The sequence below is a fragment of the Thunnus maccoyii genome, chromosome 7, assembly GCF_910596095.1.
Source record: "Thunnus maccoyii chromosome 7, fThuMac1.1, whole genome shotgun sequence".
Classification (NCBI taxonomy): Eukaryota; Metazoa; Chordata; class Actinopteri; order Scombriformes; family Scombridae; genus Thunnus; species Thunnus maccoyii.
The window spans coordinates 30,748,763-30,776,315 of record NC_056539.1 but is presented as its reverse complement, the minus strand read 5'-3'; the positions used below and the strand labels follow the sequence as shown (position 1 = coordinate 30,776,315).

The following is a 27,553-nucleotide window of genomic DNA, read 5'->3' as shown; positions in this document are numbered from 1 at the left end:
TGTATGGTACGACAGAACAAACTGAATTCATACCAAGGGGGCACATATTCTCAAAAGTGTGATTTTGCTGAATGAGTTTTAACAGTAAGAAAGAAAAAAAGGGCGCTTTTGGTAATTCACACCCTGGATGGACGGGCAGACAATAAACAAGCCAAAGGTCAGAAGCTGAATATTTCAGACATGAAAAAATGCAGAAAGAGAGAAAAAAAAGAGTCAAGTAATAAGAAAACTAATCTTAGCTGGAGACGTTTTCTTGCTATTCCGGGGGTGTTTCCTTACTCTCTGCTTGTTTTTCATAATGCAGTCTCAACACTTTTTCTGCTTCTGTGGTGGAAATCACACAATGGCCGATACTGATTGCTTTATTTTCTCAGTGTGTACCCCCCTCTCGCGTTTGTTATTGCAGAACAGGAGGATATGCTGGACAGGGGGGCGATGCTGAGCCTGCAGAATCTGAACATTTTCTTTCTAATAATTTGAAATCCTGTGGGGTCGGGGGGGCATACAGGAGAGGGAAGGTGCAGGGGGCCTGGATGCTTGCCGATGGGGCTCATAGGAGATGGGGGTGGGTGGTGGGTGGGGGGGGTGGGCAATGCAAAGTGCCAGATCACCAGGTCTGCTCAGGGTATGTGAAAGGTGAGCACTGCTTCTGAAACTATTTGGGCAAAAGGGTCAAGTATGCAGTCTGGTCTGCACGTGCTCGCTGGTGGCTGGTGTTCTGACTGACATGTGCGCACTGCAACCGAACGCTGCAGGTTCTACAACCCAGAACAGTAAAGCAATACTTCTTTGGCTGCACCCACCACTGAGCATGTGGTCGCACACACACAGAAGTTATATGCAAAGAAATTATTGTTTTAGTGGGTTAGTATGGAGGCCACCTACACACCTGCCCAGAGGAATGTTTTATCAGTATTGCATGTGGGGGGTATCACCAATGGCATTCACTCACATACCATTGATGCCAGCAGGGGATGTGGCCAGTGGTGTGGAAACCTCCAGAGGTTTGGGAACAGTCAACAGAAGAAAGCTTCAACTGGTGCAACTTATGTACTCTCTGAGCTCTTCTGGTGGAAATCTGCAGATGTGCATCTTATCTGTGACAAGAAAAGTATTTACCTTACTGAACAGTGAGGAGAAATGCAACACTTTCAAGCTGCATGCCATCTGAATCATGTTACTTGCCTGTCATGAGACAAGAGGCCAGATTTCCAGATGGACACAAACACCTTTGCCTTTTTTTTTTCCAGAACAGAGTGAGCATGAAAGCGCAGCAGATGAACAGACCTCAGTAAATTGTTATAATAGATTAAAAGAGTTGAATGTTTGAGCTGCTCTCTCCTCAGACTGGATGTAGCGGTTCCTCATATCGGGGCTCTCCGTTTACATTATTCATACGGAGGAGGGTGTGACTTGTTGGCTCTTTTTTCCGCCTGTATAAAACGAGAAGTTCGCGTAAAAGAAAATACAGATGGAGAAGGCTAGCCGGCTCGCTGTGTCACAGAGAGTCCCCTTAAGCCTACGTGACAACTCACATACTGTCCCTTTGTGACCAGCTTAATCGGCAGAATGCCCGGTCTGTGTGTGCTTTGTCTCGCCGCCGCGCTGGCTGTGTTCACCCGGCTCGCCGACACCGTGGGGCCGGTGGTCCGATGCGAGCCGTGCGACGCCGGGGCACTTCTCCAGTGCAAGCCGCTGCCGAAGGACTGCGCGGAGCGGGTGAGGGAGCCCGGCTGCGGCTGCTGCATGACGTGCGCCCTCGGCGAGGGACAGGCGTGTGGAGTGTACACGGCGCGCTGCGGCTCCGGCTTGACCTGCCAGCACCAGCCGGGGGAGAGCCGACCCCTGCAAGCTCTGCTGGAGGGACGGGGAGTGTGCTCCAGCGCCGCGTCCAAAAAACTAAACAGCATACTCACACCGACGCAAGCAAAACAAGGTAGGCAGCGGTGCTTTTATTTGCGCTTTTCATGGTTTGCTGATACCTTGTTGCTTTTTTTGTTATTTGGTGGCTTTGACAGGCGCTCTCCCCATGAGGTGTTGCTCTGTGCTGACCAGTTCTGGGGAGTCCCCTGCTCATGAAAACACCCAATTAAGTGCGTTTTATTGATAGCGGATGAGATAAAGATGCTCAGATTGATCTACTTAACGTAGAAGGCACACTGAAACATGCGCAAAATGATTGCCTGGTCTGTTATGCAGCGTGCCACAATAGAAAACACCATTCCTGTCCGTGAGGTTTTAGAGGGGAGGTTTGACATTGCACAGTGATGTGTTCGTCTGGGTAAAACTAATCCCATAGGCTCCTGAAAGTTTGAGTGGATAACACCAGCTATGGGGTTGGAGGTTTACGCAGCAATTAATCGTTGCTTTCCCCCCTCAGGCTTCCACTTTTTTCTTGTGCGTACGACATTGGACCATCATGCGTAAAATGCAAAATAAAATGTAAGAAATTATAAGATTGTCGTTTGAGATTCGCAGATTGTTTGTTTTTTTTAAAAAAAGGACAACACTGCTTCCTCTCTCTTTCTCCCTCACACACTCATACACGCAACCTGGCTCCCTCAAACCAATACTTAAGGAATGCCACATACATACTGTAAGTATACAGTGGCTGAGCGCAGACCATGTCCTTGTCTTCTGTAATGTCCTTATTTTCCTACAAGTAAAGCTCATGGATTTTTGTACACAGCATGAAAATATGTGCTGCAGCTTTCATGGTCCAGGATGTGGGCCAAAACATCTCGGGTGTGTTGCAGAGGGGGGGGGGGGGGGGGGGGGGGGGGGGGGGATCATTTCTCTGAGTTCCCTATAAGCAACCAACACACACTCACAGCCATATTATCAATCAAGTCCAAACTGCACATTTCCTCACTGCATGCTAGTATGACATTGAGAGACCTTATATGCATGTTTTGTGTGAATGGAGTCATGCTGCTCACACTGGTGAAATGGCACACATGCCACCTCCATGTGAATACACACTGCTGTGTGTTTAGGCACTGCTGACGTCAGGCCTCCAGGAGCCTCTGTGTGTGTGTTTTCTTCTTCCTGGTTATTTGGTTTGGCCACATTCATGTGTGGTGTGCAAGCACTCAGCAGTCACATTGTCATACACACACAAATGCACATAGGTATGCATCCACCATCATCAACTTGCCCAAACTGTTTTACTCTTTTTTTGCTTTGTCATTGGCTGATATGAGTCTCTGTCTGTTCTTGTCTCCTTGTCACTGTTATCAGCCTCTGATTCAAGAGAAAACTATTATTATTTCAACGTGGAACAAAATAATTCCTCTTCTTGGACTTCTCAGGCCTGTGAGACAGCCCACAATAAGTAACAGCAGAAAGACAGATATCAGTGCATGTTTCTCTACTGTAGCCTATCTCCTCTACTGGAGATAGAAAAAAAAAAAGGTGGGAAATGATCCCAAGCGCCTCTGTTGGTCAGAGTGTGTAAGTGCAGCCCGGTGGTTTCCACCACCATCAGTCCCCAGCTCCAGAACAGCCTCTCCTCCCAGACATTAACAAGCTCTCCTCACCGCAGTTTGTGCTGTTTACCCCTGTGCCATTATACAAACAAATTGCGTAATGTGTTTATCTTAAACGCCCCAGACTTCCTAGAAAGGTTATATAAAAGTTTATATTGACAATTAAAAAATATGCTTGCAGGAATCTTAAACATGGGCTCAATATTTTTGTCCTTGGTTATGGACATTTATACGGAGGCTGTATCAGGTTGAAGAGGGTCTGCTGTCTTTTGACTCTGTGTTGTTGCAGTTAATGCTGCTGTTGACATCCCATGTTGTTATTCTAAGCTCTGGTGAGCCTGGGAGACTGTGGAGCCCCACCACGTCACTAATTGATCAGGTGGTCACAGAGAAAGGGTGGGCTGCCAGCCTGCCTGCCCACACGAGCTACACCCCTACATGCCCGTCCGCCGCCCTCACCGCAGCTCTCGAACACAAAATCTGCTTTGAGTTAACGGTTTAAAACTGTGTTTGGGAGTGTGTGAGCCACTGCATGTGTGTTCCCATCGTCCCTCTGCTTCTTGGGGACGTGCTCCGAGCTCACTTAGCTCCTCAGACTGTGGCCTTGTGGTGGTGTGAAGTTTGGTCCTCTCCTCTATTAGGGAGGAGTGTTTGGAGCCCCCTCCTCTCTTCCTCTCGGTCAGATGGTCCCTGCACCGTTCTGTGTTTAACGATTTGACAGGAATCTTTGCCAGCACCACGGGCTATTAATATATCTGCTCCCTCATCTTCCGCTTTCCCTCTTACTGCCCTAACCTCCTCCTCTTTTAACCCCAACCCCCTATTCCCCACCTACCATACACACATATAAACAGCATTTTTCTTCTCAGTTTCCTTAGATAGTCTTGTTTACAGTCAGCTCATCTTATTGACACTATCTCTTGGTCTGCATACTGTGGAAATTTGTGGACATGAAATCATCATGTTTCTGTTTATTACTTGGCTTCATCTCTGGCTCCAAACAGCCCACAAGGCAATGGGCTAACTTTTTTTTTTGTAAGTTTTAAACAGGCCTCTTTTAGACGGTCAAGAATTCTCTCTGCTGGATTAAGTGCAGAGGCGTGTTTTATAAGAACTGTAAACTAAAACAACTCTGTCAGTATGACACACTTTTTGACAATTTCTTTTCCCACACAGAGAACGCTGGAAATCAGGTAGAAGAGGGCTGTGCCAACGTGACCGCAACGATGCCGGTGTTGCCTGGCGTGGCGACTGTGAAGGGCGGGCACAGTCGGGGGTCAATGGACACCAGGCCTCCGCTGCACAACAAACTGATCCAGAAAGATCTGAACAGGAAGACTCAGAGCTACAAGGTGGAATCAGTGTCAGGAGGAGCCAATATGGACATGCACAACTTCTCCCTGGAGAGCAAGAGGGAGACTGAGTATGTAAGTCACACCCAGAGGCAATGAAAGAAATGTGACAGTGGTGCTAATTTGTAAGGGGAAGCTGAAATGGCAGAGGTTCATAAAGGCAGCTGATGACTGTGACCCCACTATGACTGCAATTAACATTAGCTTTAAGCTCACTCTCGTACACCAAAGAGTAACATTTATGTTCAATATTGTACATGAAATAATAATAAAAGCAAATAATTGACTTGCTATCTATAACAAATGCTGTCATTTTTGTTGCCAACCTTGCTTGAACCAGTTAGAAGAAGAGAGTCTGTCACCGAATGGCTGAAAACCGTTAGTTCTTTTTGCTGGCTAGGTTTTTTGCTAGCTAGTCAGCTCTCCGGCTACCTTGTGTTTTGTAACTGCTCAACGATATTTACCTTGGAACAAATTACAGTTTGGAACAGATGTTATTAGCCTGTCGAAAAACTGACATTTCGAAGGCTGAAAAGAAGAAAACTTGCAATGAGTGGCTGAAAACTACAAGCCAGCTAGTTAACTTGCTTGTTTAATTGCGAGCTAAATAGCTTGCTAGGTAGGCCTAACGTATACTTTGTATAGTGTTTACCTTTGAAGAAGTTCTGGTTTTGTATCAGTGTTTTGGCATTTAAAAAACACAGCCACCTCCCTATTTCCACAGGTTTCTGGGCTGGTGTAGGGCGATCCCATGTGTGTCTGGTCAGGAAATTTGGGTATTGGTGACATGATTCTTTTTGAAGTGACAAGAGTTAATGATAATGTGTTCGCACACTGAACTATGGGATGGTTCTTTGTCTTTATGAACCTCTGCCAACTGAATTTAACCATTTCTTGTTATTGTAGTTTAAACACCTACATGGAGGTGCTCAATGGAGTTTTAATTGTAAACAAACAGTTTTTTTTACAATGTTTTATGTGCTTAATACCAAATCGTAATGTGTATCTTTAAGGTCTTAGTATGCCTTGAACAAACTACGGTCATTGTCATCCAAGCATCTCTTAAGGGCAAAGTCTTTACAAATGTTACAAATGGAATCAATCAATAAAGTAGGCAGGTTTTATTATCTGTTTCTGAGAGTAACAAAAACTGCTGGACCCAGCCACCCACCGATTCCACTGTCAGAAAAGTTGTTTCAGATGCTAGAAGATGAACCATACTTGTAGTGGCAATTTTTATCATGTCAGTTTGAGCCATTAGGTTGCCTGTTTAGTGTGTCTGTTGTTTTGACGCGTTTCTATTTCTTAACTTTCCACTTTTGCATCTAATTGAAGGGTTATTCACAAATCCACACAGTCAGAAGAATAGTTGACTTTACTTGTCTCTTCCAGCAGACATGAATAATCCTCCTTTTTACACAGCAAGAATGCGTTTAAGTAAAATCCCTCCATAGAACAAAGTTATACTCCAAAGGAGTATCCAAAAAACTGTATTCCACAGAAAGGTAATCCAAAATATTCCAAATGAATGGTCAAAAAAGTTGTATTGAGCCAAACTAACTGTAAGGCAAACTCCCTTCTCCACTAACTGCTGACTAATCAGCTTTTTATATCTGACTTTTCGGTTATGACACTAGGAGGCACACTTTACCACTAAAGGTCTAGTAATACACCCACAGTATACTAAACATCAGCAACTAACAGCAAAAACATGTACAATTAGTCAACAATTATCATGTATCAACAAAAATAAAGGATGTTATGATAACTTTGGCTCTTACATTCCCAGTCCTATAATTGCATATGGGGCAAGCATATCAATTATTCAGTACAAATTTAACCATACGAGCCAAACCTACAATAGTCTCAAGAAATTCACATTAATGTCCGTTTTTATCCGTCTGCCTTATAAAGGAGGCAAAGTTTGTCAGTCTCTCTAGTGTGTTAGTCTTTGTCTTGAGTAGAACCTTGTGGACAAGACCCTTTTTATCTGGCATAGATTTTAAGACTCTGCCCATGACCCATGAATTGTGGGGTCCAGTCTCATCCACGATGAGGACAACATCGTTTGTTGCAAGGTTTTCTTTGGTTTGAAACCACTTTTACCACCCACTTTTGTTCTTGAATAAGTGGGAGGTTGCTTGTCCAGTGCTTCCAGAACAAGTCTGCAGTGTACTGTGTGTGTCTGCCTCCATCTCTGACCAGTGTACAGATCTGCCCTTTGGAACAGCCCTGCAGGTAAGAGGGGTTGTTTCTTCATCAACAACAAGTGGTTTGGGGTTAATGGCTCGAGGTGATTGGGATCATCTGAGGCAGTTGTGATGGGTCTGGCGTTAATGATGGCCTCAATCTCACATAGTACTGTTTGGAGGCCTTCATCATCAAGTGTTTGTTGCCTCAGCACAGAGTTAAACGCCTTTTTTACAGTGTGGATTTGCCTCTCCCAGACTCCACCATGATGAGAGCCACTAGGTGGGTGAAATATCCATTGAATCCCCTTTTTTCCACAGTTAATTGACTGACACAGCACTCGCTCAGCACCTATGAAATTAGTGACGTTGTCTGAATGGATTACTGTAACTCGCCCTCTTCGACACATGAATCTCTGTATTCTGTCTATGCATGAGTCTGTGTCCAGTGAATGTGCCACTTCTATGTGCACAGCCCTGACTACTAGACAAGTGAAGAATACACATCTTTTCACAGTACTGCGTCCTCTGTTTATTTCAATAGGTCCAAAGTAGTCCACACCTACATTACTGAAGGGTGGTTGGTCAGCCAGTACTCTGTTGACAGTGAAGCATTTACTGTTATTGCCTTCCTCAGCATCATCGTGTTCCATGTTTTTACAATCAGGGCTTTTAAGCCACTTTTGTTCTGGACTTTGGAAGAACACTGGACCATTAATCCACTTGTCATTCTTCAAGAAGTCTTCTGCTTTTAGCCTTCATAATGCACAGTCTGCAGGATTGAGTGTGGTGTTGACATAGCTCAACTGTGACGGGTTTGTGTTCTTCATCATGATTGCACTCTGTTTGCAACAAAGGTTTTGAATCTCCGTGTTGCAGTTGGAATGTATGACATTACCATGGTGCTGTCCGCCCAAAACTGTGACTAGATCAAGTTGCATCTCTTTTCTCTCATTTTGTCAATTCATACAGCTATAACGGCCACAGTGAGTTCCATTCATGGTATTGTGGTCTGTTGCACAGGTGCAGCTCGTGCTTTTCCCCATACTGAAAGCACAATGGGAATTTACTTCCTCATTTACAAGCCTGAGATATGACACCGTTACATATCCTAGCTCACTTGCCTCAGAAAAGTGATGCAGTTTTGCTGAGGCAATGAATCCAAAGACAGGTCGTTTGACACACATTTTCATTCAGAAACCTGAGAGTAGGAAAGGTTCTTTCAGCCAGTTTTTCCATTTTTTTGCAAAGTCCTCTGGTATATCTTCATCCCATCCAAGTTTCTTTTTACACATCTGCTGTAGAGTCGTCTTTGGGAAGGAAGCCAAGTGGATCATAAATTGAACTCACCACTGACAGAAGTCCACGCCTTGTTATTGGTCTACTTTTCACACTGATAGTGAACATGAAACAATTGGTGTCTGTGCACCACTGGACTCCAAGAGCCCTTTCCATGGGCAAAGCATCACGATTTAAGTCCAAATCCTTGAATTCCTTAGCCCTCTCCTCTTCTGGGATTGAAGCCAACAGCTCATGACTGTTACTTGCCCACTTGATTAAATGAAACCCTCCAGTGGCACATAACGCAGTTAATTCCTTAACCATGGTGATAGCGTCTTTCTCAGTTGCCACAGCCTTCAAGCAGTCATCGACATAGAAATTTTTGAATACAGTGTGTCTGCTGTTTCTGGAGATGACTTGCTTTGGTTGTCCTCTGCTGTCCTCCTTAGTGCAAACGTTGCACAGCTGGGTGAGGACATGGCTCCAAAAAGATGTACAACCATCTTGTACTCTTCAAGGCTTTCTTCTAGATCTCCCTGAGGCCACCATAAAAAACGTAAAAGGTCAGTATCTTCATCTGGCACCATGACCCGGTTATACATTGCCTCATGGGAGCCATGGAGCCTCTGTGCAGCGCTGTTCCGAAATGTGAGTTAACCTCTGCGTCGTTGCCCGGGAAACTCTTGGTAGCATAACTCCTTTTAAGGAATAGGGCAGTGCATAATGTGTGTGCGTAGCAAGTAAGTGGTTGAATGAGAGAGCAATCAGCAGACGGTGAATGTGAGTGGAGCAGAGGAAAAGGTTAGCAGTAAGTTGTCAATCTGGCAGTATATATACAGTATAGACTACAGTGTGTGAGTTCATAAATGCTGCAGCTTCTCAAGATCAAGAAGAGTTATTGTGTCCGCAACTGCTGGAAAAGTGAAGGGGGTTCGCAACAATGGGTTTGCCTAACCTGCTGATGCTAAACAGAGAAATAGAGAACGGGAAAATTTGTGCTGCTGAGTCTCCTGGGTTTTGCTCAGAGCTTCCTGGGTCCATGAAGTCTTAAGTCTCAATCATTTTGGGACTTATATTTGACTTGACTTGAACAGGTACTGTGGCGAGGATGCAGCCACCACCTCCGGCTCCTGTAGATGTACTGTTTTCCTTGTGCACTCATGCAAGAGCCCTGGACAAAACCTGAGGTTCTGTCTCATCATTGATGGATCTCCTGTTGTGCTACTGTCCTGAGGTCTTGTGGAATGAAGAAGACTTGGATGTCTTTGGAGACAAACTTGACATGACATTTTTCTTTTACAGTCCTTGCTGAGATGTCCTTTGACTAGACAGCTGAAACAAAGCCCAGACTTCTGCAAAAACTCAACTCTGTCCTTGTGAGGTTTGTCTCTGATGAAGCGACACATTTACAATGTGTGATTCTTTTCACAGAACAAACAAGGTTTAGACAAGGCAACAATGAGAGGAGCACTTTTACTCTTGGTTTTAGGTGTCTGAACTGCAGGTTCCTCTGTACAGGTAATGTCTGTTGCAAAGCTGCTTCTTGTGAGTCCATCTCCTTTTGCACCGTTCCCTGATGGTTTGCTCTTCTGACTTCCCATCCTCTGGCTTTATCCAAGCCACTGGAATGCCTTGTCCATGTACGCTGCCGCAATTTTTATCTCGTTGACATACTGGTTCTGGAGCAGTTTCATTACCACCATAAAGCTACTGTGCATCCATCTCAAATTGAAGGGTTACTCATAAATCCACACAGAGTAAGACGAATAGTTGACTTTACTTGTCTCTCCAAGCAGACATAAATAATCCTTTTTTACACAGCAAAAATGCGTTTTACAAAGTAAAATCCTTCTGTAGATCAAAATCATACTCCAAAGATGTATCCAAAAAACTGTGTTCCACAGAAAGGTAATCCAAAATATTCCAAATTAATGGTCAAAAAAGCTCTATCCTGCCAAACTAACTGTCAGGCAACCTCCCTCCCTCACTAACTGCTGACTAATCAGCTTTTTACATCTGACTTATGACACTAGGAGGTGCACTTTACCACTAAAGGCCTAGTAATACACCCACAGTATACTAAACATCAGCAACTAATAGCAAAAAATGTACAATTAGTTGACAATGATCATGTATCAATGATAATGAAGTATGCTATGATGACTTTGGCTCTTACAATACTGAAGGGTTTAAGGTTGTAGGCAAATGTCGTGTACCTTTTTTTTACCTCATAACACTTGCAAAGCCTTTTAAAAATGTTCTGAAACCTGCACTGTTTACATCGGCTGGTGGTCTTCTCCTGCCAGTAGCAGAAATGTGTCATCTCCACATTTATGATGCAGAGCATTAGATACAAACAATACTAGGACTTGATCATCAAAACAGCGCAATTTGTGGTCAAACCCTCCACATGGTACCTTTAGGTTATCTACTATCATTTAAACAACGCCAGTGTTGATTACAAGCTGTCAAACATTTTCTAAGGGAGGGTACCACTTTTTTTCATCTCATTTTGGGACTTAATCTCTTCAACCTGGACCTAAGAGTCAATTCATCACTGCTACCCAATGTTGTTTAGACAAGCATTGTTTAAATTTACAAAACTTCAAAATCATAAAGTTTCCAAAAATACCAAATAAGTCAGGTGGTAATTTGGGGGCTTTTCCATAAACTGATACACAAGACATTTAAAATTCCATTGTGATGTGATGTTGCAGCCGTAGAAATTATGGCCAACCTCATTCTGAGTATTTCTTTCACTTTAAGCATCATATCACTTGAAGGATTTGTTTTGCAAATACTGAAAAAACTTCCTAATGAGGATGTTAATGGGACATCCAGGGTGCAAGAGATTAACAGTTATAGACTGTTGAACCATAAACTTCTAACATTGCATGAACATGCCTGATGTTCTTCATGTTCTGTGATTGTGTAAGGTTGAGTGTGTAATATTGGTGTGGTTGGGGTGTGTTTGCTGTGTTGCTAGGGACCGTGCCGGCGGGAGATGGAGAGCATCCTGAACAGTCTTAAAATCAGCAACGTGCTCAACCCGAGAGGCTTCCGCATACCCAACTGTGACAGAAAGGGCTTCTACAAGAAAAAACAGGTGAATAGCTCTCCCTGCTGTTTCATCTTTCTCTTTTCTCTATCTGTTTTACACACACACACACACACACACACACACACACACACACACACACACACACCTGCGGACATGCAGCAAGACCCACCACATGTCTGAACACTTCCAAAGAATCCTCAACGACTCATCCCACCCAACCACACATGCACAATCCCCCTTTTTTTTGCAGCTCAGGTTGTCTTGACAGCCACATCAACACTATATTATCAGAATGGCTAATGACCATGTATTACCCCGGTAAATGCACTGCAGCCGTCTGACTCATGCTTCACAGGAAATGAAGTCGGTCAGGTGTGTTTGTGGGTGTGTGGTGTGGGAGAGTGTGGGGGGTAGGGATGTAAGAATGTGGTCTGGGAGTGTGTGTGGCACGGTAGATGTGGCGGCAGGGGAGTGTATGTATGGCGCTTGTTTGATGGCGGTAGTTTTGGTGAGGGTGTAGGTGTGGGGTGCTGTTGGTGAGGTAAAAAAAACAAACAGGCTGTCACTGGTTTAGTTTTTCTTGTCCGTGGTACAGACTTGGGCCACCCATAGCCTGCTCATTTGTAAGATGAGGGGGGAAAAAAACAAGGAGGCTAAAATTCGTTTGCATACAGTGGTTCCTTGGGTGACGTGCTGATCTGAGGAGAGGAGGGGCATGGAGGGGGGAGGGGGGGTGGGTTGGCGAGACAGGGAAGGTGGCGGATAGAGGGAAGGACTTGTGGGGCATTGCTGAGACGCACAGCATGTCAAATAAATGCCACCATTCCATTTACTGAGGTTGGGAGTCTTATCAGAGGGATTCCGCGGAGCGAGAGCCCGTTCTGAGAAACACATGAGTCACCAAAAAAAGCCCCACAAGCACCATGAGTCAGAGACCAACTTGAGCCATAACAGACACACACGTACACACACACACACACACAGAATAAAATCATCCTCTCAGATTCTTACCTTACTCTTTCCTCAAAGTCTCCAAAGTGCGGTTTCATTGTTACTTTTATTAAAATTAGACTCTTTCTTGTTCTTTTCTTGGATTTCATCAACAAAATATCTTCCAGGAAAGTGTCAGTCCTGGTCTAAGTGTGTGTGTGTAAATGTGTGTGTGTGTGCAGCAGTGTGCCAGCCCTTGTCGCCCTTTTCTCAGAGGGCCAGTGGGGTGCAGGGTGTTGTGTTAAATCCATCCGAGGGGATGTGCCTTCACGGTGTGTTGCAGAGATTTATGACCGGAAACACAGCGAAGAGGAGACCGTGTGAACCGTCTAGGTTGACAATACTGTGAAAAGAAGGGAGCAGGGGGGGAGGAGATGGGAGGGAGGGAGGGAGGGAGGGAGGGAAGGAGGGAGGGTTTAGGGGTAGGTGGTAGGGGTGAAGGACAGAGCAGGGGGAAAAAAGGGCATAACCATACACATGATACGCAAGCTGTCTTGATATCTTGAAGTGATACTCCACCCAAAATCTTTTAACTTCTTACCACACCCCAGTTTGTGCACAAGCCTGAAAATAATGTACCCAAAGTAAAAAAAAAAGCTACTGTTCTTCAACCCTTTTGATAACAGTCATAACTCTAGTTTCATTTGAAAGGTAACTGTTCGAATTTTACAACCAAAAAAGTCTGAATGAATATAATTAATCCTGAAAATAGCACCACCGAGGCTAAAGCGTCCTATGGGTGGGACAGTGTCGTTTAACAGGTGAATAACAAAATACTCAGCTCACTGTTGAAAGGTGGCTCATAAAAGCTGCTAGTTTCAACTTTCATATAAGCGTTTTACACTAAATAGTACCAGGAATTAAACGAGGAACTAACACTCCTGTTCCACCAAGTAGTTCCAGGAATGAAGGAGCAACAGGAACTAAACCAGGACCTGTAAGTCCACTTTGTCTGTTCTTTGTGGGTTTTTTTGACTAAAGGAAAGGAATTTTTTGAGATGCAATTTTCACACACAATGAATCTACAACCCAGAGTTCAGATCATGTTAGACATGCAGAAGTGAAAAGGAGACTCAAAGTTATGTTAATGGATTAAATGTAACAGGTTTGTTTGAGATGTAAACTTTGCATTCATCAGGTTGTTCTTTGTAGTCTTACTCTTAAGTTCTGATGTTCTGATTAAGGAGACAGAAAAGGGAGGTTGGAAATGCCAGAAAAGCAAGATGTCTAAGATGTCACCAAAGTGCTGATGATCTGCTGAATGCTTTTCTGGTTATTCTACGTACATTTACACAATTAGCTTCTCCTGCTCGCTAAATTATTTGCTCATTCTTAGACTATAATCAAGAATTCAGCTACATAACTGTAGTTTAAATGTCCACGGCATGCATCCCTCGTCTGAATATCGATACTAGTGCCGGCCGGTTCTTACTACATTATGAAATTCTACTTGCAGAACGAGGACTTTTTGGGGGGCAGGAGCACTAAAAAGCTTTCTGGGCTCCTTGAAAAGTTTGTGCAGTTGAAAAGGGACAACAGTGTGGTCAGTTTCAGATTTAATGTCAGTTACAGTAAAACAAATTCCAACGGTGACAGGATTTTACAGCAGAGAAACTATATAAAAACGTTCGTAGAAACTTTTGAAACCCCTCCTGCAACATAATTGGGCTCCCCACCATCTGCTTGTCTGTATGCTTATTTCGTTGCAAACACTCACTTTTATGCTTAATATATACCAAAACATGGCTAAATCACCACTTCTGTTTGTAGCTATTTACATTTATCCCATGCAGCTACATTTGCTTTGGTTGGTCGTTAAGCTGCAACCTGCACAAGTTGAGTTGAAGTTTAGATATGATGAGGAGCTTTGCAAACAATTAGATATGTTGCCATACTGTTTATACTGATGCAGTTATCCAATCAGTGTCCCTGGTTGTGTAAGTCCTTTGCAGGCAATGCTGCAAATCATTGAGTAGGACTGAATTTGATGTTGCATCAATGTTAATGTGATTAGCTGTACAGATGGATATCAGAGGAGTGGTTGGAGAAATTGCTTAATTTTTTTTATTTTAAGTATTAAAAGTTTAATTTAAGCATTAAACTTTGATGTTGGTGATGGAGGTGAATTTTTGATACTAAAAGGATAGGGGTGAATTGTGACTTGAAGGGTCAAATGTAGTCACAAGCATGTGTGTGTGTGTGTGTGTGTGTATTTCTGTGTATATGTTGCTGGTAACGTGAGTGGCCCAGGAGCAGTCTGAGTGGTGTTAGCCCTACCTTGGCTGCAGAGAGACCTATTTTTAGCAACAGTTATATGAATTGGCTCAGTATCCCAGCTGAGGCCATGCATGCCCAACACTGACCCACTCATTACACCCCTCAACGTCTCTCACTTTCTCTCTTCCTCTCACTCCCTCCCTCGTATTCATTTCAGCCACTCATCATTACCCCCATTGTGTCCTGCATACAGTCATCCACTCGTCTTTTGTTCAGCCTGCCCGCTCCATCGTTCTGTCCATCCTGCCCTTCCGCCCACCTGGCTTTTCCTTCCTTGTTTGGCCAGGAATCACCCCGCAGAGGGTTGTGAATGGGACGACAGTGTCTGCGTCTCTCTCTCTCTCTCTGTGTACTCTTTCAGAGTTTAGAGTGTGTATTGAGAGGAAGAGGAGGAGGAAGAGGCAGTGGGTTAAGGATGCGAGCCAGGTGCCTGCATACCCTTATCCCTCCCTCTCTCCCTCCACTGGGTTCTGCCAGTGCCAGGCCCATAAGGGCTGACTTATTGAGCGTGACTCAGAAGGATCTGTGGAAACGTACACACCAACCACAATGGCTTTATAATAACTGGCCAACCTTCGGGGACCCAGACAGCTATTTTCACTCTGTCTCTCTCGCTCGTTCTGTTTCCCTCCCTGGATTTCTAATTCACCCCTTGTTCCTTTGCTCTGGGGGATATGGAGTCATTTTTTTGGCTGTTGCATAAAATGTAGGGCTGAGTATAATTGGACATTTTACGATATCTGACTTTTATTGATACCAAAAAAGAGAATATAAACTACTAATTCCTTTTTTTAATTTTGCAAAATATGCAAAATGTCAGTGCATCAATGTTTAATGTCTTAACACGAGCAGCTGCACAAGAGGTTTAACTACATCTACCAAAGCATTTGATGCTGACTTTCAATACTAGACAGTTTTTGATACTTGAGTCGAAGGACACATTTCAGTTGGAACTCAAGATTTATTGAGGTTCAATACAAATCCAGAGGTTTTTTTTAATTAATCTCTTGATTTCTGTCTCACAAACTGTTTAGTCCCATCACAAGACATGAAAAGAGGCAAATTCTAACATTATTTGGAAGCTTCAGCTAATGGTTTAACTGGTTTAATTACTTAACTGGTAATCATATTGGCTAAGGACGAGGCAATGTGGTAGCTGTTCTAGAGCTTTTGATCATGTCACACAGTCTTCCTCTCCGCATGGACTTTCCTCTGATCAGTTGTCACGGAATTGTTGATGTTCAAATTCACATTTTTCTGTGTATTTTAAGAACTTCTTGTCCATGTTAAAAGTTGTGGTTCAAAGTTCAGTCTTGATGGAAACAGCAGTTGACAAAAAAAAAAATCTCTGCACAGGGAACTTTGAATCATATCACATGATTTATTTCAGATGGAGTTCACTTTCAATCTCAACTTTCAAGCCAACATGAATAAGAAGCTCTTAAAGGACTCAGAAAAATGGAAATTCAAACATCCGCATGACAACTGAGCAAACTCTATCTGCTGCAGGAAGATTGTGTGATACAACTGAAAGCTCCACGACAACTACTAAATGTTTTAACAAAGAACTTTCAGCCTCTAAAAGATTTGATTTTTTATTGTTCTGTCAATAGAGGACTTCTCTTTTTTTTTCATCCACTCATTATTATCGATCACACCGCGTCCAGTCCAGCCCTGCACCACTATCTGTTGCTTGTAGGTTGCAAACTTCAATGTCAATTATTATTTAGGCTCCTATTTTAATGTTTGTGTGGCTCCATTCTTCTAAAACAAACACAAATTATTTTGAAGTGAAGTTGAATTCACTGGGACCCTCATTAAACTATTTTTTTTTTTAGAAAAAGCAATATCCTGCAGCAATATGCAGGCCAGCTACTCCCAATGAACTTGCAAACACACACACAGATGCACCCTCTTTTACACAAATACATATACGTGCGCCCCTATACACACACACACACATTGCATTTTATGAGCTTGTGTTTATCCTGCGGTCAGACCGGGCTCTTTTTAATGTCCGTGAAGCCCAGCGGCGCTGCTATTAGCTATAAAGACCGGCATCACAAGAGCACGCATTCATACGCACAACACACACGCATACACACCCCATAAAGGTAGCATTATGAATGTGAAGGTGTGTAGGGCTCCACAGATGAATATGTTCATTGTGTGACGAACTGAACTTTATTTTGAAATGTAAAAAATTACACCTCTTCTCCAGTCACTTCCTGTAACTGTAACCTGACGCTTATGGACCCTCCTCCAATCACCATTGGTCAGTGTGACCTATGACCCTCCATGACATCACCAGGTCATTAAAAGGGTCAGCTGGCCTTTGTTACTTTCTCTTTCTCCTTACTGCTGCTGGAGGGGCAGCGACAACTCTCCTCTCCTCACCGCAGCTGAGGACGCAGCTCAGCTCTCTGCTCTCACGTGTGGCCTGCTCAAAGCAGACACACACAGAACTCGATTCTTGATGCGAGGAAGACACGAGGGCCTACCTGATTCAAGTTATTTAGTGCCAGCGGCTAAGACTCAGAAGCCGCGCAGCAAGCACATCTGATATCTGCAACACAGAAACCAGCAGCAAGACCAGCCTGTACACAACCAGAGAGCTGCGTAAGCCTGCAGCCCGCTGGACTCAACAAAGGAGCGACCAGTTTCTGCATCATTCAGCACCGAAACCACAACCCTCCCCAGCCTGGCTCACCCACAACCGACAACATCGCCAGCTCAACAAAGCAGCAAGCCAAAGCACCTCTCTCCGTTCAAAGACTGGTAAACTGGACATAGCATAGAGCATAGCATAGCACAGCTAATCACAGAACTGCTTAATTTCGTCAATGTATTGTACATGTATTGATTTGGTTTAATGTTATTCATTGAGCCCTAATGTTGTAATGTCTGTTCACAGTTTCTGAAGTAGTTCCCCCTCATTGTAGTTAGTTTCAATCAGGTTAGACTTGCATGCAAACTGTTTTCTGTTCCAACGGAGCACCGTCATCTCACTCAGGTCTGAGTTCCACTTTTTTCTTCCTCTGTCTCACACACACCGCAGCTCCAGTGGCCATCTTTGATTGTGCCATCTCGTTTGTAGTTTTTCCTTTGTCAGCCATATTGTTTTGTAGTTTCTCTTTGTTTACACGCCATGCAGTCCCATTTCGAGTCCAAGTGCAATTCACACACACACACATACACACCTGTGTATATAGCCTCATTAGTTAGACTAGATATTATCTGTTTTTACTCACTTTTTGTTTTCTTTTGAAATAAATGCTTTTGAATATACCTGCTGGTCTGTTTAATGTTGCACGACAGTAAATATTGCTAAACTCTTTGCTGTAGAACTCCACAGTCCTTCAACATTTACTAGCTATCGATATGGTAATTTTGGTTGTTAGTCAGTTGGGTTCCAAATTGAAAGTTTAGCATATTTAATGAGACTGAATCAGATCAGTGAATTAGCTACCCTTTCCCTTTTTAAGGGTGGTGCCCCGAGGTGGAGTCAATGTCAGTTGAATCCTATTGCCTGATATAAATATTTCTGATTATTATTTCTGATAGCCAAATTTAATCTAAATGCCCCACAAAAATGGTGCGTGATCCCTACAAGTGGATGAAATGTGCTTTTTTAGTGACAGCCATGTGGACCACTGTGCTGGGGGCTGTAAGGTTCAGACTATAGGCCACAAGGTCTGCACCGAACCTGGGTTTGGACTTTGTGGTTCAGGATGCTGGGATCAGTGAGCACCTTAAAGGAAATCCTCTTAAAAAAAAATGTATGTTTTGAGTATAAGCTGCTTACCTCATTAGACTTAAAAGTGCTCAAAAAAGTTTGAGGAGAGCAGCTGAAGTCAGCTTGGACTTAAGATGCATACAGTAAATTTCATCGCACAAAAAGTATCTAAATGTCAGAGGAAGTTTTCCCAATTCAGTCATTTGGTTCAACTGTAAAATGTCCCAGTTACAACATATTTTAGTCATAATTCTGTTCAAAACAAATGTAAAGGATCTTTATCAAAATCTTTGTTTATGATAGGTATTAATGTAAAAAAAAAATAAGCCACTAATTTTTAAAATTCTGAAATATTAAAATCAGAATCCGCCTCAAAAATCCAGTATTAGTTGAGCTTTAGTTCCAAACATTCAAATTGTCACCAAAATATGGCTAATGGACTTATCGTGCACATCTCCAGGTCTATAGTTTTATTCTGGGGCTCTACTGGAATATCTTTGCATGATTTGCAGTTTTAAAATGACTCTTTATTTAACTTATACTGGTCCTTTATGCAGCCCCTCAGTTCAGCCTCTGTCTGAAACAGGCCGTTTTAGCTCCTGTCTCTTTAAGGCCCCGCCTCCTGATGAGTCCGCTCTGCTTGGCCAGCTTCGGGAGATTATGTAAACAAACAGTAGTAGTAGTATTTCACCACTTTTTCTCATTCTTTACTCATAATGTCAAATATAGAGCCAAAATCAGATCTGAAATATGCAAATGGGCAACACGAACAACCCCTGGATCAACCTTAAAGAATGCTACAGAACGCTACAGTTTGTGGGCATGCATGAACAATTTGATGTTGTCACAAGGTGGAAGTAGACTTTGCAAATGAAGTGTTCAGAGCAGGTTGAAGCCCTGGCTTTTGACTTACAGGAAGCATTTTTACATACCTTCACCTCAAGTTTTGGAACTGTTACTATGTTTAACATAGATATCAGAACCGGTGATCAGTACCTCTGTTTTATCTAGGTTGAGCTGTAAAAAATTCTGTGACATCTAGGACTTGATATCTAAAATGCAATCAAAAGTGAGTCCATCGGCCCGGTGTCATCAGGAGACACAGCAACATAGAGTTGAGTGTCATCAGCATAGCTGTGTAAAGAGATGTCCTGCCTCCTAATGACACTGCCTAGGGGCAGCAAAAGTAACGGTCCTAAAATTGATCCTTGTGGTACCCCACAGGTAGAGTGGTCATCTATAGATACAAAAAATTCCACAAAGATATGAGGTAAACCAGTTATAAACAATTCCAGTTAGACCAACATGCTCACTTAATCTATCTAAAAGAAACTGGTCATTCATAGTATCAAAGGCAGCACTCAGGTCAAGTAGCATCAGAACTGAAGGCTTGTTGCTGTCAAGATTTGTTCTGATATTGTTCACTACTTTTATCATGGCTGTTTCTGTGCTCTGTGTGATGTGTCCTAAAACCTGATTGACACATTTCTAATTTAGTGTTTGAGTTTAAAAGGTTACTTGGCTGATTAAAAACTATTTTCTCTAAGATTTTTCTTAAAAATGGGAGATTTGCAATGGGTCTAAAATGTATGGGTGTTAAAATATCCAGGTTTCCTTTCTGTTAAAGAGGTTTTACTAAAGCAGTTTTAAAATCAGTGAGGAAGACACACACATAGCTGCAGAGAGTGATTTATTATGGCAAGGATGTCTTCAGATACAGAATTAAAAATAGTTTTAAAAAGGGAGGTAGGAATTTGGGTCAAGGGAAAACGTGAAGGGCTTCAATTCTGTTACTATTTTCCTGAGAGATTCAGCATCAACCGGGTCAAAACGTTCTAACTTGACATCACCCTGTACAAAGAGAGATATAGGTAAAAGTGCAGTGTGCGTGTTCTGCTGATGTTGATTATCTTATCCCTGAAGTAACCAGCAAAGTCCTTACATTTAAAAGGTGCGACTGCTTCAAGCACTGTCTTCATTTAATGGTTAAAATCATTAACTAAGTTTTCACAGGATGACGGTAAGACGTTATTTACACTATCAATGTAGAGATTATGAGAAAATAAATAGACAGACTTGATTGCATTGTCTCTAAAGAAAATCAGTGCTCATGTAATTATAACAAAAAGCACAAACTCAGTGCAAACACTGAAAAAAGTAACGGCTTTTATTTAATGCTACTTCTACTAGTCCTTAAGTCTTAATTAGGGAACTGCAAAGTGACATCCAGTCTAGTGGATGTCTGGCTGTCTTAACCTTTGTCCTACTGTGCATGTGCGTGTGTGTGTGCATGTGTGTGTGTGCATGTGTGTGTGTTGATTGGAGCAGTAAAGAAAGGATCACTTGAGATGACTGCTAATAGTTCACAGATGAAAGAGAGACTGAGCGGAAATTCAAAGGTAGCCAAGCAACAGGGGAATGCACACATGCACATTTTGCTCTTCCTCTCCCTTCTGCCTCTCCTTTGGCTTTTCAACCCTCCCTTATATACACACACACACACACACACACACACACATGCACACCAGGCACATACAGGACTCTATCATCATTAACCAGAGGAGAGGAACACAATGTTAAGCTCCTCTCCGCAGTCTCGTCGCTGGGTCAGGGCTAAAATAGAAGCTGGCCGCAGACTCAGACGATGGCACCGTGAGGGGGAATGGAGGGAGGAGAGAGAGAGACAGAAAACAGAGTGAGACAGAAAAGGAGGAGGAGGAGGAGGAGGAAGGTAGGAGGGAAACTGAGTTCACCGAAAAGAATCCCTCGATGATGTTAGTGTGTGAGAATGGGGCGTGTTGGGCTGCGTACTTGCCCCCAGACTGCTGCAGTAGTTGTTGGTGAGGTATTTTAATAGGCCTCTGTCTCTATAAAGCTGCCTTTGATCATGCACTCAGGCTGCACGTGGATGTTGACTACGCCGGAAACAGACACCTGGTCACACTCTAAAGCCTGTCTGTCTGTCTGCCTCACTGTCTGTCTGCCTCTCGCTGCACAGCCGCCCACAATGCAGTCTGTAAGTATTAGGAGAGTTTTGTTTTGGCTCTGCACTCCTGGGGGTTGGAATTTAAATGGATTTTAAATAGTTAGTGCCATATATGACTGTTCCAAAAACGAGCCGTATCTAGGTCGAAGGTCTGGTCTGGTCCGGTCTAGGCAACTAAAACTACTTGCGTGAGGTTAGAGAAAGGTTGTGATCATAGTTAAAAGAAACCAATGTTGATTGCTGGAAAAAAAAAAAAATGCAACGTGGGGTTTCTGGTGTTGAAGTCACACACTTTGTGTACCCAACTAACAACCCCAGACTACCTTCTCTGAAGGGCAACACACACCACCAGCAGCAGGTTGTTGTGATCCATGCAAGCCCACACACTGGTAGCATCTCAGGTCAATCGTCAGATTAGACCACTGTCCTTTTTTGCCAGTGTCAATGCGCGTCAACTCTCCAGAAAAGCAGCAGTTTTACCACATTAGCTCCCTGGCTTGGCATATCCCTGTTGCTAGACCTTGACTACTAATTTTGTCTCTGTAGCACATCGGGTTGAGTATCAAATGACAGTGTTTAAGGCTTTATTTTAATCACTACAGCTGTATTCATCTAGGCTGCATTTCAATTGCGCTTTACACACGTAACTGCAGACTGAAGAGTCTTTTTAGGCCTTTTTATGCAAGTAACTACAGTGATTATGTATTTGCGACCTACACAGCAGTACTGTGGCTGAACACATCCTGTGTAGACACTGATGAAAGACTCAATCTGCTCCGCTGTTGTGCTGCTTTCACTACACAGCCTGGGTAGAAACGATGAGTTTGAGTTTTTGCAGTGGTACAAACAATGTCTCTTCTCTTCTTCACTTTGCTTTTTTTTGTTTTTGTCATTGACTTTTAAGTTGACACGTCGAACTTGTTAGCAAACCGTCGCTTATGTCCACATCCAGCGGTTACGGAACAATGTTATCATTCATTCGGAGTCATGTTTCTGTCCGGCTGGTGAATGTCAGTCCAATATTCACTCTCTTTTAGCTCTGTTTTTGCTCTCAATCAACTCCTGAGGGAAAAATCTGGCTCTTTAGCTGCTAAATGCTCCACTATGTTCACCAGCTAGTCTACAGCTAACTGTGTCTGTTTACCGTTTGGGACTGAGCAGGTAGCGTACAGTGGGTTTTTAAGAGCTTTTTCTCTGAAAACAGCTGTCTGCTGCGGCCATAAAACGACGCTATGAGAGCGCTGAGAGTGAACCAAAACAGTAAAGTTGCAGCCGGACAGATAAACAATGAGCTGAAAGTTGCTATAAAACTCTGTAAAGCCGAGAGGAGCTGAAGGGTCGCTGATAATTCTCTGTAGGTTCATCACTACGAGTGACACCTCTCACATTACACACTGTCATTATAAAAAAAACATCAATTAAAGCCACTTTAATACTAGCCTAACACTACAGACAAGTCTTTGTTAGGCTGAACCCAGAATTAACTGAAGAACAGTAGAAGTGGTTCGTAGTAAATGGGCTAAAACATGCAAAACCACGTTGGTCCTTTAATGATGAGAGTAAACACTTTGACCTTAAAGTGATTGGTAAAATAATCCAGTGCGCCGGAGTACAGAGCCAAATATATATTTAAATATATTAATGGGCTGTATTTACAGTGTATACTGACAGACAGGCAGAGAGACAGACAGGTGTGTCTCGGCCCTCACTGGTCACCTCACTGGTCTGTCACCACTCTTCCTGCGGGGAGATGATGGGTAGGAGGATTATTCTGAGCCAGAGTTTTAGCCTGGCCCGCCTGATTGTGTCGTTTCATGCGCACCCCAAATGGAGCTCATAAAGTTGCCACTCCACAAAGCCCGGCCCCCTGTGGGACATCTGATATTACTGCATACATGTGTGTGAGCGCACATGTGTGTAAGCAGGTGGGGGGTATGTATACTCGCAGTACATACGACTCTTGTTTGTGTGCGCCTACATGTTTGCCGATGTGTGTTTATGTGCACACGTGCACGCGCCCTTCGTGCACTCGCGGGCCATAATCAGCTCCAGATGATTTTGAGTGTCTGCCAGTTTCCCAGAATAGCAGCGCTGGTTTCCCTGCAACCCTCCAACTGGCCTTGGCAAATATTTTAGCAACTCCATGTTTACCTTCACACTCCTTCACTCTCACTCACTCAGTGCGTTCCTCATTCCCTGCCCCTCTCCATCAAAAATAATCTGCATTTTCATCGTTTACACCCACTGGTCAGGAGCACATAAATAAACCTAGATGGGACAAACTCCATGGCAGTTTTGCATGTTGTTCATGCTTGTTGCACGTGGATGCCGGAGCGAGGCTCTCCCGTTCTGATTTTTGCAGCCCCCGTTTTCACTCCCAACTCGTCACATACCCCTCGGCGTCACTTTTGAATACACTGGGTACCCCTTCAGCGTAATTTTTCAACGTGCAGCGTAGTCCAATAGACTTTTATAGAACTCCCACAACGTCTGAAATAGATGCCATGAGACCGATAACGTCTATATAAGGTGACAAATTTCCATATTTGGAGGTGGCGGCTTGGGTGGATGTCTAGATAAATAGATGGCAAAAACAGGACTTTGCTGCAGGAGACCGCCATTCACTTCCCGTTTCCAACTGCACTCTTTAACCGCAGGTTGGGACAGTTTTTAACCCAAACCATGATCTTTCCCTAACCCTAACCAAATGGTTCTTGTGCCTAAACCTAACCAGACCTCAACCACAGCGTTGTCACACCATAAAACGTAATTATTTTTTAACAGTGACTGCCATGATACTGCATGTTGAAAAATTATGCTAAAGGTGTATTAAAAAGTGAAAACCAAGGAGTCCAAGCTTTGGTATGTGACGAGTTGGGAGTGAGAACGTGTTGGATCTTGATACATGTATTATCGTCTTTCACGAGGTGAGCAGCTGCATCATCTGTGTGTTTATCTCTGATAGTTTCTGCACATAAAAACTCTGAGACAGTTCCAGGCAGCAGGGCATTCCTCTCCATGATCGATGAGATGTTTCTCTTATTAGAGTTCTGCTGAGGCATGACTTGGCCTCCTGACAAGCATCCAAAATCTGAAAGCCAACAAAGAGAGTGTTATTATAATACACACATGCACAGTGAAGCTGGTGTTGATAAAGCTGTGTCAGGGTAATGCCTCACCTTGGAAACGCTAATCTGTTTTCACTATGTGTCTCGAAGTGATAAGTCCTCCACTACTTCACTGTCTTTTCCTTTATCTCGTCTCTCTCATTCCTGTTTGCCTCCTGTCTCTACACTAAAGATGGAAGTCAGAGCTAGTCGGGTTTTGTCCGTGCTCTGCTGGTGCCACGTATCTGTGCAATCCTTCTCGTTAAGGTCTGCGCACGTTCGTCTTCAAATGTGTCCAGTGAAAGCAAACAAGCAGCTTTGCACCACAAAAATTTTTTTTTTCTTTTCTCTCCACATGTCTTTTTGCAGTGCCGTCCATCCAAAGGCAGGAGGCGGGGATACTGCTGGTGCGTGGACAAATACGGGCAGCCTTTGCCCGGCTACGATGGCAGGGAGCGAGGTGAGACGCAGTGCTACAGCCTGGAGAGCAAATGAGAGGATGGAGGGACGACAAGTGGACGGAGAGAGGAAGACCGAGAATAAAGAATAAAGGGGGGGGGGAGAGAGAGAGAGAAAGAGAGCCTTTGCTCTTGCATGTAGTTTTATGTAAACATTTGAAGGAGCTCTGGACCTTTGATTTCAGGTCCCATTTCTTTGGGAGAGGGAGGGACTTTGGGAGAGAACACGGGGAGGGGAGAGGGAAGAGGTGGAGCACCGGCCGAGCCTCCTGTCCATCACAGCTATCTGTCCTGTGCTTAGGGAACCTCTATCCTTTCTTTAAAAAAAAAAAAAACAAAAAAAACCGAAAAAAAACAAACAAAAAACAATTAAGCTGAAAGCTGAGACAGAAGGGGAAGAAAGAGAGAATCCTATCATCTGCACTATTCTGTTAGAGAGAGGAAGGAGGGACTTTTCCACTCACTTTAAAGAGGACTTGTTTGTGACTGTGACCCCAAAAACCGCACCACCCTTTGTTTCTATGTGTGTCTGTGTGTGAGTGTGTAATCATGAGTCTCTGTGTGTGTGTCTGTATGTGTGTCCTGCATAACGTACATGTGCACAGCTGCATGTCTGTGCAAGATGATGTGTGTGTGTGTGTGTGTGAGTGTGCTTTCCCAAAAGTGTTTATTTGTGTAAATACTGTATGTCACTAAGCTTAGAACACCCATCCCCAGGCCCTGCTCCATTAAACAATGCAGAAAAAAAAAAAAAAAAAAAAAAAAAAAAAAGCTCTCTGGCTCAGGGTCCATTTTGAAGTGAAGGATTATGGGACGGCAGGGCTTGGACTTCTTATCCAGCACGTTGGCCGTCAAGGGCCTTCTTTCTTCTTTCTTTCACCCTGCAATCAGTCTGCAGGAGGAAAGGACTGGAGGCAAAACCGTGCAGTTACAGTGCCTTAAAACAGACCTTTCCACACCTCCCCTCCCCTTCACCCTTCATAGTCCTCAGTTAAGGGAGTACATCACTGAAAATCTATCTTCTGAGTATCAAATACTCTAAAAGTTTGTAGCTTGCAGCTTGGATTCACAACAGCTACAAGAGATTTGAAGAGTAACCCAGAAAAACCAGCATAAAAACATCCATAGTACCTTCTGAAACCACTCCTGCAGCATAATTCATTGTTTGCTGCTGATATCAGAGCTTCTGAGCTATGAGGTGGGGATAGTTTGACATGGAAGGCGTGTTTTTAGCCATGTTCTGGAGAAATTAGGAGTGTCTGGAATAGTGTCAAGGAACAAATCAGCAGTGGAGAAGTGGTTAAGCCCATAATATAAATATTAGCCAGACCTCTGAATTGATGTCCACATGGGTTTGGTGTTGTTTTCATTGATGGCTGTTTCTCTGCTCATCTTCCTAAATGAAAACTAGCTGCAGAGAAAAGTCCAGCTCTACAGTTTTGTTGTAAGTTGACTTTCAGAACTCTTTTTTAAAAATGTGTATGTTTTGGGGCATTTTTAAGACTTTATTAAACAGCTGAAGGCAGAGAGAAGAACAAGATTGGAGACATTGGGGTTCATGGACGGCACCTTTTTTCCAACTTGCAGAGTTGGAAATGACACATTTCTAGCAATCTAGCATTGCTACTAGCAACCACTGCCACAGCCTCTACGTCGACAAAATGAAAATGACTCTCATGGAATGAATACTAATTGGTTTGTGCAAAATAACTTCCTCTCCCAAAGAGAAATCAGCTAACATGAACACATCAGTTTGAATAATGAAGTTGACATAAATGGCAGTTAAGTCCGATTATCAAGCTACCAAAATATGGCTAAATAAACAAGTATTGTTGTCGCTTGTTGGCTGTTTATGTTGGTCGTTGGTTACCAATGTAGGTTAACACTTAACTAAGCTAGCGACTAATGGAAACAGCGTATTTAGACATATTTTGGTGACAATATGGATGTCTGGAACATGCCAATAAAATGAATGCACATTGGAGAAGTACATTATTTTGCAGGAGTGGTTTGAGACGTTTCTATGGATGTTTTTGTGAATCCAAGCTAACTTCAGCTGCCGTCATCCACGAAGGAACAAGCTACAAACTTTTCTGAGCCGCCTTTAAAGCCGACAGTATTTGCTACCCAAAAGATAAACTTTCCGTGATGTATTTCTTTAAGGTGTTCACAGGTCACCCTGCAGTCTTAGGGATCAGTTTGGTTAGAATAGCCTGTCCTCTGCCTCTTTCCCACCACCCACTATTTCTGTCGACATCCACGTCCCTTTTTTTTCTGTGTCCATCCTTGTCCCTTGTCCGTCCTGCAGCTCTGGTGCTGAGGTCCTCCAATCCCTTATGTCTTTACCCTCCTGTCCAAAACTTTTGTCCTTGTCTCTGTGCCTAATCCTGTCCCCATGTCCAACCCACTAATCCAAGCTGTTTGTTCCCCCCCCCTAATCCAGCACCCTGACCACCTCCGGTCCTCTTCCTGTCAGTGGTGCAACCTGGTGTAGGCTTGTTTGAAATGAGCGAGCCCGTGACCGGCTCGCCCTGCCGCAGGTGCCAGCTGCCCCTATGCTTCAAGCCCAAGCACAAGCACTTAAAGCACTTTAGCTGCGCCGCTACTCGTCAATGCATGCAGTTAAAG

General features: G+C 43.5%; 1 protein-coding gene across 2 annotated transcripts; it reads left to right on the top strand.

The window, feature by feature from the left end:
• The first annotated feature begins 638 nt into the window (after nt 1-638).
• igfbp3 (insulin-like growth factor binding protein 3) lies at nt 639-26,008 on the top strand. 2 transcript variants are annotated; one of them, XM_042417470.1, is made up of 4 exons: nt 639-1,936; nt 4,665-4,915; nt 11,297-11,416; nt 16,860-17,885. In XM_042417470.1, exons 1-4 carry the CDS (start codon nt 1,570-1,572, stop codon nt 16,881-16,883), a joined length of 762 nt encoding a protein of 253 aa, XP_042273404.1. In that variant the 5' UTR covers nt 639-1,569; the 3' UTR covers nt 16,884-17,885. The 2 variants fall into 2 exon arrangements, with proteins under 2 accessions (XP_042273404.1, XP_042273403.1); XM_042417469.1 differs by lacking the exon at nt 16,860-17,885 and adding an exon at nt 24,837-26,008 and having other exon boundaries at nt 643-1,936.
• The last annotated feature ends 1,545 nt before the right edge of the window (nt 26,009-27,553 follow it).